The sequence below is a fragment of the Falco biarmicus genome, chromosome 1, assembly GCF_023638135.1.
Source record: "Falco biarmicus isolate bFalBia1 chromosome 1, bFalBia1.pri, whole genome shotgun sequence".
Lineage (NCBI taxonomy): Eukaryota > Metazoa > Chordata > Aves > Falconiformes > Falconidae > Falco > Falco biarmicus.
Window position 1 is genome coordinate 80,344,221 of NC_079288.1, and position 16,857 is coordinate 80,361,077.

At 39.1% G+C, this 16,857-nt stretch overlaps 1 protein-coding gene and 1 non-coding gene across 10 annotated transcripts in view; both read right to left on the reverse strand.

Moving 5' to 3' along the window:
• NSD2 (nuclear receptor binding SET domain protein 2) overlaps nucleotides 1-16,857 on the reverse strand; it is a 102,469-nt gene that overhangs the window by 2,808 nt on the left and 82,804 nt on the right. For 8 of the 9 annotated variants that reach the window (XM_056339930.1, XM_056339961.1, XM_056339941.1 and 5 more), the window contains 12 exons: nucleotides 11,834-11,965; nucleotides 10,676-10,799; nucleotides 9,472-9,672; nucleotides 8,611-8,790; nucleotides 7,419-7,575; nucleotides 6,480-6,685; nucleotides 5,940-6,043; nucleotides 5,416-5,685; nucleotides 5,204-5,320; nucleotides 3,216-3,357; nucleotides 2,362-2,468; nucleotides 592-796 (listed from right to left, as the gene is read on the reverse strand). In XM_056339930.1, coding sequence (XP_056195905.1) covers nucleotides 592-796; nucleotides 2,362-2,468; nucleotides 3,216-3,357; nucleotides 5,204-5,320; nucleotides 5,416-5,685; nucleotides 5,940-6,043; nucleotides 6,480-6,685; nucleotides 7,419-7,575; nucleotides 8,611-8,790; nucleotides 9,472-9,672; nucleotides 10,676-10,799; nucleotides 11,834-11,965 — 1,945 coding nt within the window. Of the gene's footprint in view, nucleotides 1-591; nucleotides 797-2,361; nucleotides 2,469-3,215; nucleotides 3,358-5,203; nucleotides 5,321-5,415; nucleotides 5,686-5,939; nucleotides 6,044-6,479; nucleotides 6,686-7,418; nucleotides 7,576-8,610; nucleotides 8,791-9,471; nucleotides 9,673-10,675; nucleotides 10,800-11,833; nucleotides 11,966-16,857 lie in introns of those variants that run through there. The other variant, XM_056339980.1, reaches the window with a different exon arrangement.
• On the reverse strand, nucleotides 3,503-3,635 carry LOC130143981 (small Cajal body-specific RNA 23). The gene has a single exon (XR_008819967.1). It is a non-coding gene; the product is annotated as a small Cajal body-specific RNA 23 (non-coding RNA).

A 16,857-nucleotide genomic window follows, 5' to 3' on the forward strand; every position in this document is an offset into this window, starting at 1 on the left:
ACAGTTACAATGCTCGCCTGTTTGTTGCAAGTTTTGCTCAGGGACAGCTAGTGTGCTTTACCTAGAGACATCCTTTTGCCCCAGCATATTTTGTCAGTCACCGTTTTACTTGTTTCTAGAATAACAGGCTTTGCCTGCTTCACTTCTTCATAGCCCACCTGACACGGCTGACTGGAACCAGGTAGCTCCTGTGGTTGGTGGGACTGCAGCCTCATGTCTGCTGCCCTTAACATTTTCCTACTCGCCTTGTTCCAGATGCTGCTGCTATTTTTTTGGCTTGAACCAAAGTGGCTTCATGCGTTTCTTAGATATAATCAACTTTGCTGTGACAGGGCCACAGTGCTCCTACCAAGTGATGTACTCAGTCACCTACACTTGTAAAACAAAAAGCTCATTTTGCCAGAGAGGCAGGAGAAAGGCTGTCATCTTGTCTCCATACTCAAGATGAGCTCCCACATGATGCACGAACAAAGTTCTCACCATACGAGAACAATGTTTTCAAGATGACACCCGTGACAAGGTTTCAGTGCAATAAATGAGGCACCTGCACAAGTTTTTATTTACAGAATTTTAAGAGGCAAGCTGACTCACCAAAAGGACGTTTCACCAAACCAAGGCAGGAGAGATGATAAGCTTTAGTACAAGATTTCCTGTCGCACAATACCAGCTGGCCTCCATCACCACAACGGAAACAATCATCTTCAGATTGTTTCTTCCCTTCATTTTTCGTTCTGCGTCTCCGTGTTCTCTTTTTGGTCTTTTTGCCTTTTTCTTCTGAGGCATTAGTGGAAGAATTCTAAAAGAGTAAGATCCAAATCTGTAAATGCCCGTTTTGCACAGGAAAACCACCACACAGCCTAGCAAAACTGTTGGCATGCCTGGCAGGCCTGTGCATGCAGGGAAAAATTTGCCTTGGCGCAGACTTATCCAGTGCCTCACCATGCCTCTGTGTTGACAAAAAAACTCCACACTGACCCTTGTGAAAAGCTACTCCGAAACAAGATCTTGTCCCTACAGTTCCTTCTTACTGGAAAGCTCTTCCACTTTCTTATCAATGGAAAAAGGTCTTCCAATTTCCAGCCTAATCTACTTGCGGCTAATGTACCCCCATCTTGTTCTTGCAGCACCAATCACTTCAATATCCATTTTTCTCTTCCACTTGTGTACTCACGCTCGAATTACTAAAACGAGTGTCCTCTTCTCTTTGAAGAACAGACAGCAGAATTTCAGGAACTGCAGCTGTGTCCCTAATGCTAGAAAGAATATACCAAACCTCACCCGCATTTCAATCTGACATTCTGCTACTTGCATTTCAACTCTCCTTCACGAAATCATAGAAAAACCATTCTGGATGTTTTTTCAACATTCCTACCATCATTCCTTCCAACCTCACCCCAGTAATCATTACCTACTTTCTTTAAAATTAGCCCATTCTATCTACCAGTGCAGACATCCCTGCAAAACTGAACTGTATCTTTTCATTTCTTTATGGCTGTCTGTGTAAATTGACCACAAGCTTAAGTGAAACCTCACTTTAGCCTAACCCTTAACAAAAACCAGCTGGGTGAATTCTGGAGATTTTAAGTCCACCCTCTGAAGTACCTGATACTGAGCAGTATGTAGGAGCACAATAAAGTGCTGCCTTTCTATATCCACAGGTGAGATTTTCCCTCGCACTCCTATGCCAGCCCTTCAGGAAGCCCCATCAACTGCTGGATTACAGGTTTTAAATTAACTTTGTATGACACAAATCATACAGGTCATTTCTTGACGTGATTTGGTATCATTCAAAACTTACATTTCAATTTAATGTTTTTTAACAAATCTTAAGAAAATAATCATATTTTAAGGTTTAGATGGCAGACATATAAACCCCAGTATCCAAATAATCTCGCTGACTGTAGTTAGGCTTGTTCTTAGTCAGTTTCTACCTCCTACAATCCTTCCCGTCCCCACACTTCAAATGGGACTGGGAAGGTTACTCCTCCTGTAACCCCTTTTTTAATATGCTTTTGATTCCAGAAGCTAGCACCAGCAGCTAGCAATATTTCTTATTCAGGACCCGAAGTAATAAATTTCTCATAGGAGAAACTGGAGAAATTGTTTTAGGGTGCTCGCAAAACCTTGCTCGCCTGCTGTACTATTACAGCATAAAAACGTATTCTTCAGCACCAAAGTTATGTTTGGCAAAAGGGTGCCTCCATCTTCCCAAGGAAGGGAAACCATAAGCTTCTTCCTCAGAGGACAGGTAGCCTGTGTTCAAGCAGCATTGACCCTTATAACAACACAAAACTGGTCCACAAAAAAAAAATAACAAGGCTAGTAGGCGAGATACTGTTAAAATCTCAATGCATTACTTGCCTTTGGTCTGTCCCCAAGAAATCCACTGCAGTTTGGGGCACCACATTTGCAGACTGTTTTTTCATTGCCCAGACAGTCAAGGTTGTAATTAAAAGTCAACTCTGTACCTGAGTGAGATAAGACATACCCTTTCATTATGAAGGACAAGGTAACAAAGCCTATCAAAATTATTACAAACAGATACAGGTTTCATTATCTGTTGCCTGGTTTTCAGACTATCTGTCTGCTGATCTTTTAGCATAAGATTTTCCCCCTCTTTACTGCTCATAAGCATTGACAATGATTAACTAGACGCCAGTACAGCATGACATCTTATGCAATTACATTTAAAAATAAATTGGTCTGACCTCACAACACTGTGCATGTGTTGTGTCTGGTCTACATACACACACATTATATATCTCTGTATCTCTATATACAGAGCTAGACATACCTATAGATAGACAGATATATGTGTACGCGTGCATGCGTGTACACAAACCAGAATACAAATACTTTCAAACAGCCGCCTACATCCACTCCTTAAGCTTATTATCTTCACTTGAAAAGATGCAGAAGTACTGTTTGAGATAACTAAAACAAAAACTGTGCTCTACAATGTGAAACGAATGCAAAGATACTAACTAGGGGCTCTTTGGTGTTCCCTTAGAAGCAAGCAACAAAAAGCAGCCATGAGACTCTCTATTAAGAAACATTAAAGTAAAAGGCAGATCACAAAGCATCTCTTCCGTGTGCCGAGTTCTCTACAAAGACATTTGCACTGAATCAGTTAAACCATGACCGTCCCACCCATAAAGCGTGCAAAAGTCTTAACTCAGGGAATATTAAACCAAACCCAACATAAGCTGATATACCTGCAGGAATGTCGCACACAGCAAACAGGCCGACACGGGTGTCTCCATTTACTGTCCATTTTAGGGTTTCACAATTTGGTTGGCAGCTGTGATTCATAAACCGAGAATAATTTCCTTTGGGGCCAGCATCAATAATACGGTCCTGGAGATCAAACCAGCAACAGATTGAATGTTTTTTCTCCCCCCTCTCTTGCAAAATATTAAATATCCATAAATTATTTCAGTAGTTGCATTCAAAGCAGACATGGTGTTGCTATCCAGAAGCACACAAGCAAACTGATGGTACATGTTGTATTGAAAACTGTAGTGTCTCATGTGGCCTGGAACGTGACACTCCCAAAGCAATACTCATGCTCTAGCTCACATTTTCCCAGAACCCATCGCAGCCACACATGGCAGGATAAGCGTTCTTGTGAGCACTGTGGTGGTCATGTCAAAGAACCCCCTCCCTCCCTCCAGAAAGCCTCAAAACTCAAACTCAGTCCATTTACCTTTTACTTTGCATTCACAAAGCTGTGACACATTTACAAATACTGTGCTTTATGGTATTTACCAAGTCACTGCATGATTACTTGCAGAGATTACCAGTTTCTCACCAGCTTTCTTTCCCCAAATCAGCCTAGTTTAAACAAAAACAAGCTCTTGGTAACGTAAAAAAATCCCATCCCTATACACAATTGCCTTTTAATTTTTATCTTCACCAAACATATCAGACTAACAAAATAAGTCTTGAAACAGCCAGAACTGTGTTTCTTTGCACAGCTGCTTAAGAAAACCTTGCTTATTTATGAAATAATATTATAGTTTCCTTCTAACTCATTTTTGTAATGCACATATATGATTGTCATGACTACGCGCACATACATCCAGGCACTCTAACTGCATGGCCAGCTCAGCCTCACAATAACAGGCATTTTTGCAAGATAAAACCAATCAGCATTTGTTAACTATGGCAAGAGTCAAATACATATTTGGTCCAGATATCTAAACGCACTGATGTTGTATGTCAGCTTAGTAGCGGGGTGAGAAATTCAAGTGTTCAGAGAATTCTGGTTTCACCATTCTTGGGTGATAACCCCTGTGCAGGAACTCCTCAGTTACAGGACTAATGAAAACAGTAGCTGTGGAAATACAGAGCAGGACAGTCTTGAGCAAAATAAAGGTGATTACGACTGAAACAATATACAAGACTGACAGCCAATTCTTTGTTTTTCTCCTAAGTAGCTGTTTGGGGACTGAAGCTAATATATATATATATAAAATCAATGCCCTCTGTTGTCCAGGTTCTCTAATTTCTTCTCTTTCTCAGGAATAAAATACTCAGAGGTGTGCACAGAGAACCACAGATCCTGAATTAATTTGCTGCATTAATTAATCTGCTGGATTACTTTGCTGCAGAATCGATACGTGGAGTGCTGGCTGGCTACAAAATGCAGTTAGTGCCTTCAGAAAAGTTTCTACAAAAGCACAAGTCTAGTTTTGCTATAAACAAAGAAAACTATGCATAGCAGCAAAAAAGAATAAATGCCCAATATAGGACACAGCCTCACAACTATATTCCATGCTATTCTCATGTGAGATTTTTTTGTGGTTAAAATTTCAGTAAAAGGATTGCTAACAGTAATTCTTTCAACTGTATCATTACTATTTCCTGAAATTTCATACTTCCTTTTAAGACTAGGTAAATAAATACCGTTGCTGTAATTGATTTCGAGCAACAAAGCACAATTTATAGACCTTAATATATTATAGACTTTATTACATTATATAATAATTATAGACTTTATTACATTACGCACTTAGAACTAATGAGATGCATTATATATATATAGAATGGAGCAAGCAGGCACAGAAAGTACAACATTGCGAATACATGGAACTGCAGAACATCAAAGGTAGCAGAGTGCTCTACCAAGGTAATCAACAGAAGGAAAAAAGATCAAAATAATGTTATAATTAAACAAGGGAAAAAATATACAATACTATACCTTATCAATAGTAAGCATATAGAAGTGGGTGATGTCATTTTCATGTGCATATTTGATTCTTGCCATACATTCCTCTTCATCAATGAGTTCACCAACATACTCATTCACAAACTCTCCCTGAAAGATACCAAGTATCACTAGTAAAGTATATACCAAACCCACAAACAACATCACAAGTCACCGATTCTTTGCCAGGCAAGAATGATTCATACCTTTTTAATGTCCCTCTTAGCAACCAGACCCCACCCTTTGCCGTCAGTTTTGATGATCTTTGTCTCAGGGTACTGACGTTTCGTAAAGCACTGGTTTTGGCACCGTTCTCCAGCTGGACAAACTTGTGGATGGCATTCGTACATCAGCATCCGATTTAGGCACTCAGAGTCAAAGCCACAAGGGTTTTCATCTGTGGGTTTGCAGTTGCACTTGGGAATCTCAGAAATGTCAGCAGTATATATCTGCACTTTACCACAAGGTTTATTGACCTGAATAATACACCAAAACAGTTCAAAGATCACTATAAAACATTTGAATTTATTTTAAGTTATTGCAGTGGTTACTGATTTGGTTTTGCAATACTAGATGTTCCAATGGAAGCAAAATTTCATCATATCATGACTATAAAAGCATGATTACCAGCACATCATTGTACCCTCTCCTCCCCATCTCACCACTCAGCTCTTCCACTCCACCGCTGGCTTAGACCTTTGAGTATCCAGTGAATTTTCTCAAACTTTACCTTAATATGCTTGTACGGTGGAGGTTTACGTTCACTTTCTTGGGTTTCTTTGGCTTCTCGCTGTAGCTTTATTTCTCGAAATCGAGCTTCAGCTTCTTGCAAAGCTAAAAAAGATTGTTGTATTAACAGAAAGGCTAGAAAGAGGATTCCTTCCCCCAAGCTGACTTCCCATGTGTGTTAAAGAATCATCTTCTACTTCCTAGTCCCATCATTCAATTTTCTTGCAAACAATGTTTCTGGAGCGTTAATGCTCTTACCATATGTATCAATTCTACTCTTTTTGTCTCCCAGTTAGACTCACCATTTCCTTTCCAGAAAGTAAAAACCATGAGAAATCACTCCCATTAGATGCTAGGCTTTTACAAGCCATGAAAATAATGCTTTCATTCACAGCAATAGTGACTACTGCCCAGGACACCAAAACATTTTTTTAATTCAATATCGTAAAACAAATGTACAAATCCAGACCCAAGGCTATGTGTGAAGAAAGTAAAGCATGCATACCGCAAGATTAATTTTTGTTTACTTTTAGCTACGTACCATTTTTGAAGACTTTTCCAATTCCTTTGATCCCGTGGTATCTACTCCCTCTGTCTCCCTCCATGTAAGGGAACACCCGTGCTTGGTGCGTCCAATAGTAATCCTTAGAACCAAAGAAAAACACAGGAAATTCTCCGATTTCATGCTTCATTTTCTGGATATTTGGGGGAACGTTTTTCGGATGGCAAACTTCTGCAGGCCACCATCTAGCACAGACGTAGAAATAAAAAAAATACAGCATTTTAGTCAAGCTCTTTCTGCAACAGTTTAACAAAATCACCCTAAACAGCAGTAACTGATTATTACTTCTAAGATCCAAGTGGATTTAAAATCTTTTCCTCCCCCCACTCGCTAGGCAAAGAGAGAAGACAGGACTAGAGAAGGAAAGCCCAACGCTCAAATCTGTGAGGCGCTTTTGCAGCCTGCAAGATAAAAATACACATGAAGCGCCTTGCATCTGGTTAGCAATAACATCATCTTTAACAAGACCTGCAATCACTGTAACTGTCAAAGATCAAGAGACAGCTGATAATAGCTATTAATGCTTTCTGGGATAAACCCCACCCACCTCTGTCTCACTCAAATCTCAATGAAGTGTAAAACACTGACAACCTGAGTGACTTCTCTCCCAGCCTGCAAGGCAGTAATTTAGCCCATTACAAATTATACCAGCTTAATTATTTGAAGAGATCTCTGAAACAAAAAGGGTTGAAGACTCATGCACTGGAAACAGATGTCAGAAGACCACAAGGAGTCCTGTATGGGTAATGCCTTGGCCCAGAGCAGCAGTGAAGCTACAAGTCTATGAACTTGAACCTTGCAAGAAGATGGGGTCCCTATTTCACAGAGGAATGGGAAATCTATGTGCAGCCAGGCTGGCCTACAGAAGCAACCAACTGTATGATCCTGTACTGTAAAAAATAAAACTATTAATCAGACCTGTAATTTCCCAGTTTAACCCAAATAATATCCTGGAAATGGAGCTTCTTCCCTGCCCTGCAGTCATTGCAGTACCAGCTCCCATCTGGCATTTCAATGTTTAAACAGTCTGGGTGAAACGCTGCAGGACATGACTCGCAGCACAACAAGCTTCCTCCTTCAGAGAGAGAGAGTGAAAAAAAAAAAAAAGGTTGGAAACATCAAGACAAAAATAACAGTTTTGCATCCCAACCAGGTTCAAAGTAGTGCAATACACATGTGGTAGGCTCAGTTAGAAAATAAATGGTTAAAACATGCTGGCCTGCAACAAATACGTATCGTTTAGTTGTGTACAAAAACCAAAAGGTCCTTACTAATTTGAATGCTTAACAGACTAGGATTAGAAATATATACAAAATAACAAGCAAGCTAGTGATAAAAAAGCCAGAATAATGTACCACAAATTATAATTACTTTGTTTTACTTTAATGACTACATTATAGTTAACATAGTTTACTATATATTAATATTTCACTGTCTGCAAAATTTTAACAGATTTCTCTTGTGGTTTTTTTCCTGGGGGGAGAGGGAATGAGGTTGGTAGTTTGCTCCATGAATTATCAAGTGGAAAGTTACCTACAGCTTAAAAGCTGCTATGCTGCACGTTAATTTGTTACCAAATCAGGTGAAATTTCACGGCTACAGTTTAATCAGCACTATGAATTCTGTGGTTCTCAATAAGAAAAACAATTATTCTACAACGTAAAACAAAACACTGTTAATTAGTGGCTCTCCCAGCAACAACTAATACTGATTCAGTTTGCTGTCTGTGCTAAACTAAAAGCAACTCTTAAAAATATTTACATTTTAATGTTACATATTAGCAATAAAGAAAAAGCTTCAGCACACTGAACACAGGGGAAAGCACAGAGATACTTCTCATGACGTGTCTCTGGTAAAGAATTAAATCAAGCTTCTGGTTGCTGGACAATGTCCAAGAAAAATTCTTTAACAAATGGTATCTGCAAAAAAAGGATACTCAAAAACTTGAAGCAGCACAAGCCAACCTGAAGTTATTTCAATACCTAACAGAGCCTAACTTAATATGCCACATTTCTAATGATTTTCTATAAATATATTAGTAAAATAAAATTTAAATTAAAGATTAAAACGCTCTGATGCTGCATTTATGAAGAGTTTTGCATCGGTTTACCTTTTGAACACACAAAGCACCAGCTCACATTGACATGCGCATGATGACTTTTTCCTTTCATGGCAGTGAAATGATTCGTACAAACAATGCTGTTGGAAGCGATGACTGCACATCCCGCGGCAATGCAAACGTCTCCAGCATGGTATGCAACAGGACAGCGAACACAACGCATCATCTTTCCTAGCAAAGCAGAATACTGCCACATTATTTTTGAACAAAACTGATTCATTATTTGAGCTAAAAAACGGTAGTACTGCCTGAGGGAGCCTACATACACAAAAAAAATGTATCAATTATGTTTTCAAAGCCTGCATATTTGCATTTAGCAACAATACTGAATTAACAAAGGGTTTTTTTTAAAAACCTTACACTGAGTTTAAAGCACGATAATATTTAAACATGAAGGCTTTAATTATGCATACCAGGGTAGACAAGCTTTCCTCAGTCACGCAATTTTGTCTACAGATGTTGCCCAAAGCTAAAAATATGCACAGAATCAAATGTCTCCCCATTCCGCGAGCCTTGCCGCAGTATTTGTACATTCACAGGTCTTGCCCTCGCTCTGCTCAGCCTGTCTCTCCTCATCATATATGCATTCTAGAGCTCATTCTCTCTTGAGAAGAAAACATGGTTAGCTATAGATAACTGAAAGCTAGTTAAAAAAAAGAACACAACCAAGGTAAATACTCAAGTTGGCTAAAAATGGTTCAATTATTGTTTTTAAAAGAATTCTGAATTGATCAATAGTGTATGCATGCCTGAAAAACTACAGCTAGCAGCTATTAAATGGGCAAATTCCTTACCTTAATATACCATAAAAAGACTTAATTCATCAGTCATAAAAACGTAAAATGAAACTACCTTTTGAAATTCGTGGATGTAAGGGGTTACTAACATGACAACTCAGGCAGCTGTGGAGAGGACATCGAAACCCCCTGTTCTCAAACACAGTAAGATGAAATTTTTTCACACAAGCTTCATGGTAGAATTTTCCACAATGGGATACGACGCAGCGTTTCACATCTGCCTTTCTCTCCTTACACACAAAACAGGTATGCACACCTAATGGCAAAAGTAATACAAATAATGTAACTAATTTTTCACCCAAACACATGAATTTAAAATGCTTCTGCTGTGAGTTTTTGTTATGCATGAGGAAGTTGCTTTTGTTGTGGATTTTTCTTTTAACAAACTCAGATCAAATCCTCTTACTTGATGCAAGTCTATTTACTTTAACTCTTCAGTAAATACTAATCTGCTCAGATACATATAAAATGAAGTTACAATGCAAACCCATTGCAGTTAAAATTGTACACAACACCCAAAGCTCACCGATCTGCTTTTACATTCTTATTTATAAGCCTCAGTACACCGGGATGACTGTGAATTTAATTTTTTTTTTAAAGCAGTGAACTAGGATAATGAGTTGTCTGTGATCCTGTGAAATTTGAAGCAGGTCCACAAACCAAAGACAAGCATCCTCTAATTTTATCTCTGGACCGCTTGGAACACCTTTATTTTGAAGCAGCCTTGTTCCAACAAGGTTTACTGTGTGTACTGAAATAAGCTTATGAGCAAGAACGCAAATCTTTTATGTAAAGTTTTGAGATTCAGAACTTCCAAGCAGTTATTATAGGATTAAAAGCAAATGAAATTAATAGCAGGAAGGTAGTCTTTTAATAGGAAGAGCGGAAGATTGATATAGACAGACTGAAAAAGGACTTAAAATGTTTCACTTGCTGCTGTTTTCTAGGATTTCTTAACTCTTTGTGGCAGACTAAATCGAATCTGTAATTGTACTCAGAGAGCAAATATTGTGCAGTTAAGGTGGCAATGGAATTCAGACTAAATCAGCCAGGTTACAAGACAGTTCTCACTGAAAACAGAGTGAGCTTTATAAAACATGGCACACTTAATGGTACTATATGAATTCCCACCCTGTCAGGCACCAAAGGATAAATATGGTTTCTCCAAAGATACATACTCTGTCCAGGAGGATTTCCTAGAACAACTTATGGGAAAACTACAACTTTTTTTTTTAATTAATAGAAAGGGACAAACTTGCCTGATGTACATTCACTACAAATGAATTTTCCTGCTGGTCTTCCAGAGAGGCCAAGGCAGCTTACATGAAAAGCTCGATAGCAAAGTCCTTCACACAGTAGGAGATCACCTGTTTTTTCACACAGCTTTTACAACACAAAGGCATTGAATGTTAAAGAGAAATTCATATGTGGAAAAAACTGTTTATTCCTTTTCATATATTGCTCCTGAAAATCTCTTTTCCCGTTGTGGAAACCAAATTTAACAAGTGAAAGATAATTTTACAAGCATCATCACATGCCCTGGCTTCCAGTAGAAACAGGTAAGAGTCATTAAACCGCTAGAAATACCACTCATAGAACCACGGTTCATGAGTAAATATAATCTGACAGAAAAAAGGAAAAGAAAAAAAAGCTTTAAGAAATTTTCCCTGAGCACACTGATGCATCTGAGTAGGGTTAAAAAGCATCCTTATTTTCCTCCTCCTTGGCAAAAGGAGATTAATCTAGGTGGCACAATGATACTTGTATGTCTGAGTGGTTAGCAATGACACATGCATAACTAAAAATGAACCGAACAATAATGCTGGCAGAATTTAAGGGATTAGCCAACATTTACAGACGGCTATAACCTCATCATGACTACGTACAAGAAATGGAAATATAACTGCTTGCCCAGTCTCGTGAAAACAAATTCCATCTGTTCATTTGTATTGTGTAGTCATTTCATAATCTAAGCACTCTCTAGAATAGTTTGAGAAAGCTTTTTGCTTTCAATTAGCTTGCCACACAGACGCAGCTACCAATGCATCACTGCAATCTCTGCTGCAGTAGCACAAAACCCACTGGGTTTTACTTCCCCCTCTTTATTAACAGATAAGCGAGCAGCTCTTCTCAATCATTTAACTAGTTACCTGGCAACACTCATGCGCTTATTCTGAGGTACAAATTACGCTTATCATAGAGATCTGGAAACTCAAGCAGAAAGGCTAAGTCACTTATTGGAGGTCAAGAAAAAATAATAACTAGGAATTAAGAACGCCATTTACTGCCATGGCACCCTCACCGCTCACACATGATAAGCCTGTTTCTGGCCTATTATTGTCATTTTCATATTTAAAAAGACCTTTTCTAGGAAACCTCAGAAAACACGGCTCACTGCCCCAGCTAACATCTCTCACCTGACACACATATTCTTTTTTTGTTCCTGCTCCTCGCTCAGATTTTTTGGATGATATAGACACTTCAGTCTGAGTTTCATCAGCACTTTCATAGGGAGACTCTGACCGCTCATCTCCTTGGCCATCGGAGATCTGAAGATTAAACATACATGTTAGAGAAAGCAGTCATGTGTGGTCAATTTTGTACAGAATATCATCTGAAGGAAGCAAACAGGCTGCAGTTCAAACTAGCAGATTTAGGCACACTCTTTCAGTTTGGTTTCCCCCACCTTTAAAAAACAAGCTCAGTTAATACCAGAGTATACATTTGTGGAAGTCTCATCAAAAGGACTATATAACAATCATCCCCAGCAACTCAAAAGCAGCCAAAACAAAACACCAAAACTTCGTAATACAGCTTTTTATTTATAGTCATTTCTGTAATACAGTTAGCTAGAAATGCCTAGTCAGTAACACAGGGATACCTTCAAATCCTTTGATTAAAGTTTGAATATGTATTTTATGAGAGAGTAACAGTTCATTTTTAGAAAGAAACTCAGTAAACTTCAAGCTGCGTATGAAAGCCTCCGACCCAAATACTCTCCAAGAAAGTGGGAACAGTATATAGAAGAGAGGCAGAAAGAAAAAAAGTGGCTCCCTGAATATGTTTAACGAACATTATAGGCAATAATTAATTCAAAATACTACAACAGATAGAGCTGTTAGGGAGAAATCTTATATAACAGATCTAGATATATTAAAGATGGAGGATATTTAAAAATATTCACAATGTACCTAAAAAACACCCCAACCTAAGTAACATACTTAAAACAAAATATTGGGCAGTTTTCAGTTCAATAGAATTCAGGGAGGAATGGACAACAGAGTCATTTTTATCTCATGTTACACCAGAAAATGCAGAATTTCACACTGTTGCCCCCGGAGGGTACTCAGTGAGTTGTGTTTCACTATGTACATTCTCCAGGAGAGCACCAATTGGATGCTCTCCATCAATCTGGAATCACGAGAGAAACCTGTCACTTCTCAAGCTTGTTCTAACGGTTATCACACATACCATCAAAAATACTGCCTCATGTCCCTTTCGAGTTGTCTAAGCACAACTCACAGTTGATGATGATTTCTCCAGGTATATCAGCTATATTAAAAGCCTTTGGAAGCAGACATTTTCCTCTTGTGGAAGCATGCTGCAACTAAGCCCGTTTCAATCCTTTTTGGTAAGCCAGAATGCCCTCGTATTTTCTGCCTAAGGAACTTTTTCCAGCATCAAGGGAATTTTGGTGGGTTTTCTCTAAAACTTATCTGTACTTTAAAAAGGCTGTTGAAAATTCAGGCATGAAAGCTGGAAGCAATAGCCCATTAGGTCTCGTAAGTACAATACCCAAATCAAACCAACATGCTACTCTTCTTCACCGCTTCTGTTCCACTGTGTAAGAATTTCCCTAAGTCTTTTCAATACAGCACTGAAAGTCACTGTAAATTGCCGTGGTACTCAAGAGATCATTTTGCCCATAGCTGTTTGCCAGGATACAGACACTCTGCTTCATATGAAGAATTTGCTTTCTGGTTTGAGACATACTATCTCTTATTTATCTACAGTAAAGCACATTTTATTAAAAATGGTCCAGCTTACCAAGTAATGGAGACAGCTACGTGCAACCTCCCTATCGGCCAATCTTCACGTCATGTGTGTAAATTTATTAGAACTGATTTATTTTGAAATCAGAGAAAAATGTAAAGCTGAACCAGGCCTAGCATTACTCTATGGAATCCCTTTAGGAACAGTGGTTTTGAGCAATTACTTCTCACTGCTGCTGCCAGCTAACTTGCATTCCTCCATTTAACATTTGCTTTCCTTGACCATGTCTAAAAATATTTTGCAAATTGGATCAGATTGGCAGTTGTTGGTTGGTTGCCTGTTTTTTTGCAGATTACTTGCAAGGGTGTAAATGCATTTCCTCTGTGCAAATTCATACTATCAAAGCGACTCGTACCTACGCTTCACCTATGAATATTCCTACAACTGGAGTAATTTGGAGATTCTGCCCGGCTGTTTTAGAAGCGGTTAAACGAAACTGCATGTAAAATCACTGCTTTGATCAGGCACCAGGAAGTCCCCTGGAAGGAGCTGTGAAATAGTAAACTGCAAATGCAACCTAAGTGCTCGGCCAGGAGCAGCCAGTCCTGGCTGGGAAGGGGCAGATACAGAAAGGTAGCGTGGTAGTTTGGCAAAAACACAGGAACAGTTTCCCTTACAATGTAAGTAAACTTACACACATGCTTATTTCTGTTTAAACTATTCCCACAGAAACATCAAGTATTATAAGCAGTGCACTGCTCTAACATTTTTAGTGCCTCATTATGCTCCTGTTTCAACTAGCCAGAATTAGTCATGTTTAGAAAAAAAAAGAAAAAATAAACTGGAAGGTCTTAAATCTGTATCTTTCCTAAAAGAAGTACTCTTCTATGTTGTAAACAAAACAAGCAGTCTTATTATAACTTGACACTACGGTTGTCCTCCATCTCTTACCCACACCAAAAAGTACACCTAAAGCCCTGAGAAAAACTGCTCATGCAGCACACCGTAAAAGTTAAGACGATCTTCTTTCCAGCAGCAAAAGCTATACAGTCTCACCCTTGAGGATGTACTCCTCTTCCCCCAGATCATTACTTTTGAAAGCAGAGCAGAGAAACAGAACATATTCAGTGAGAAATCTACTCAGTCACAAGAGAATGAGGTTTGTTGCAAAGCAATGGTTTCCCAGATCTTCTTTGGTTTATATACTTGTAAAACGTTCAAATGAAGGATACAGACTTATAAACGGAAAGATAACCCTACTGGCAGATGACAGTTTTTCAGAAACCCCCTAAATAGAAGTCACAAAATCCCAGCCGCTTGTGAAACACAGTTAACAGCCATTTTCCTACAGAACTGAGATCTTACTGCCTCGACATCAATGCACCAGCCCTTCATTTAAACTAAACTGTTACTGAGCCAAAAAGGAGCAGTGCTGGCAAGAACAAAACTACATCACAAATGCAACCACAAAGCCCAAACTGTATCAGCCCATTCCACAGAACACTTGGCGATTTACACCCGCCTATAGATTAATGCCAGATTTCAAGCATGAATACCAACACACATAGCATGAACAAAATACTTCAGTTCATCAATTGTATAGTTACCAGACTGAGAGTATCTTTCAAGATCTCTCCTTTACAGCTGTCAGAAGCCTCATACACTTCGCAAATCAAATGCTCTATTAACCATCAGTTTTGCACTACAGACAAGCCTGGATACCTGCTTATGGCTGTTGCAATTCCTAAGAATCAATACGTTCCTAAGAAGCTCAGCAACACACTTCTGATGCAGGCTGCTGCTGCAGAACGCGTTCTTGGTCCCTGCTATCATTACCAAAGGTTTAGTGATGATACAACTGATATTATGTGATATCCAACAGCCACGTCACGTGTAACTCATGCACAGCTCATACCCACTCCACAATCATCTGAGAGTTTTCGTATCCTCTAATTTTAGGGGGCTAATAAAGGGGGAGGCTAGCAGGTTCCCTGTTATAAGAGAGGGAAGCACTTCTTCAGGGTAATACGAAGTTTGACCCCAATTTCGTCTTACTTCTATCCCGCAGAAGGCGCAAGACCCCGTACCAGCCATCTCTCTTTGCAAGTAACCCCTGGTCTATCTAACCACCTTTTGGGAAAACTCCCTCTATGAAGAGAGCTGGAATTCAACACCTGAGCTCCTGAAGTTATTCCAGAATACCCGATGGAAATACCAGGGATGTAAAATGAGCACCTGTTCCTTCAGGCCTGTGTAGAAGAGGCTGAGACACCCTTCACCTAACGCTTCTTAGAGAAGACTCACAACCTAAAGACAAGTAGAGCATGAAATGTTTGGGAAAACTGTATGTGTACCCCAAACAAGCTGCAGCGGCACTAAAAGGTTCTGATTCACCAAGGGGACAGCAGAGTTGCACAATAAAAATACCTTTAGATTAAAACAGTCATTAACAAGATGATTGCTGGAAATCGGCTCATGCTGACATGAAACACAGACATCTCTAAAATTAAACATAAGGCTTTTGTGGTTTTTTAGCACAACTTTCCATCATGGAATGTTTAATAGTTCACATACAAGTGCCCAAATCGTGGCACGCAATAAAAATCAGCACAGGTTTTTGGGGGCTTTTTTCTTTAATTGTTGAGTTACAAATGTAAATCTTTCCCTTGTGATCATGTCAGAGCTTGTCTTGTCCTTACTTTTGTAATATAATCCCCTTAGCAAAGTAAATTGCATGTAATTAAGTCTTCTGATATTCAGGCCAAGGTTCAAAGTAATCAACGTTTAGATTAGTGGCAAAACCTGTTAATTAGCAATTTGTAGCAATTGCCGGTTTGCTCTTTTAATCTGTTTTACTGAGTAATTTCTTATTTCTCATAAAGACAAAATACTATCTTTAAGGTGCAAATTTAGGGGGAAAAAGGTGAGGCTGTTCAGACTCACAGCAAGTGACAAGCTTCTGCAATGAAATTGCACCCAAACTCTGGAATCGCCTCCACTTTTCATTAGCAATTACCGATGCTGCAACACAGAAGACACTTTTCTTCTGCTGAAGTTAGTATCATTGCAAGCAGCATCAAACTTTACATTCTGCACATCAATCAGGCTTTCCTTCCCATTTCCTTCCATTACTGAATGTCAACATTATTTTGCAAGGACTTGCCGGTGGAGGCTTTCACACTGCACTGCCTGAACGTTCAGCAGCTGGGTGGTATTTCAGAAATCAAACGCAGCTCTTTCTACTGGCAATTGTGCATCTGCGTACACAAGTGAGAGGAAGAGAAAAAACTGGCTTAAAAACAAATCATGAGCTTTGCTCTTCATTTGAGCTGGCCCGGAACTGACTTCAGGGATCAGTGAGGTTCAGGATAGGGCTGCTCACAGAAGCGACAAATCTACCGCCAGGCTCCCAAGGCAATCTTTCCTTTCCCATGTGTACCAGTTATTA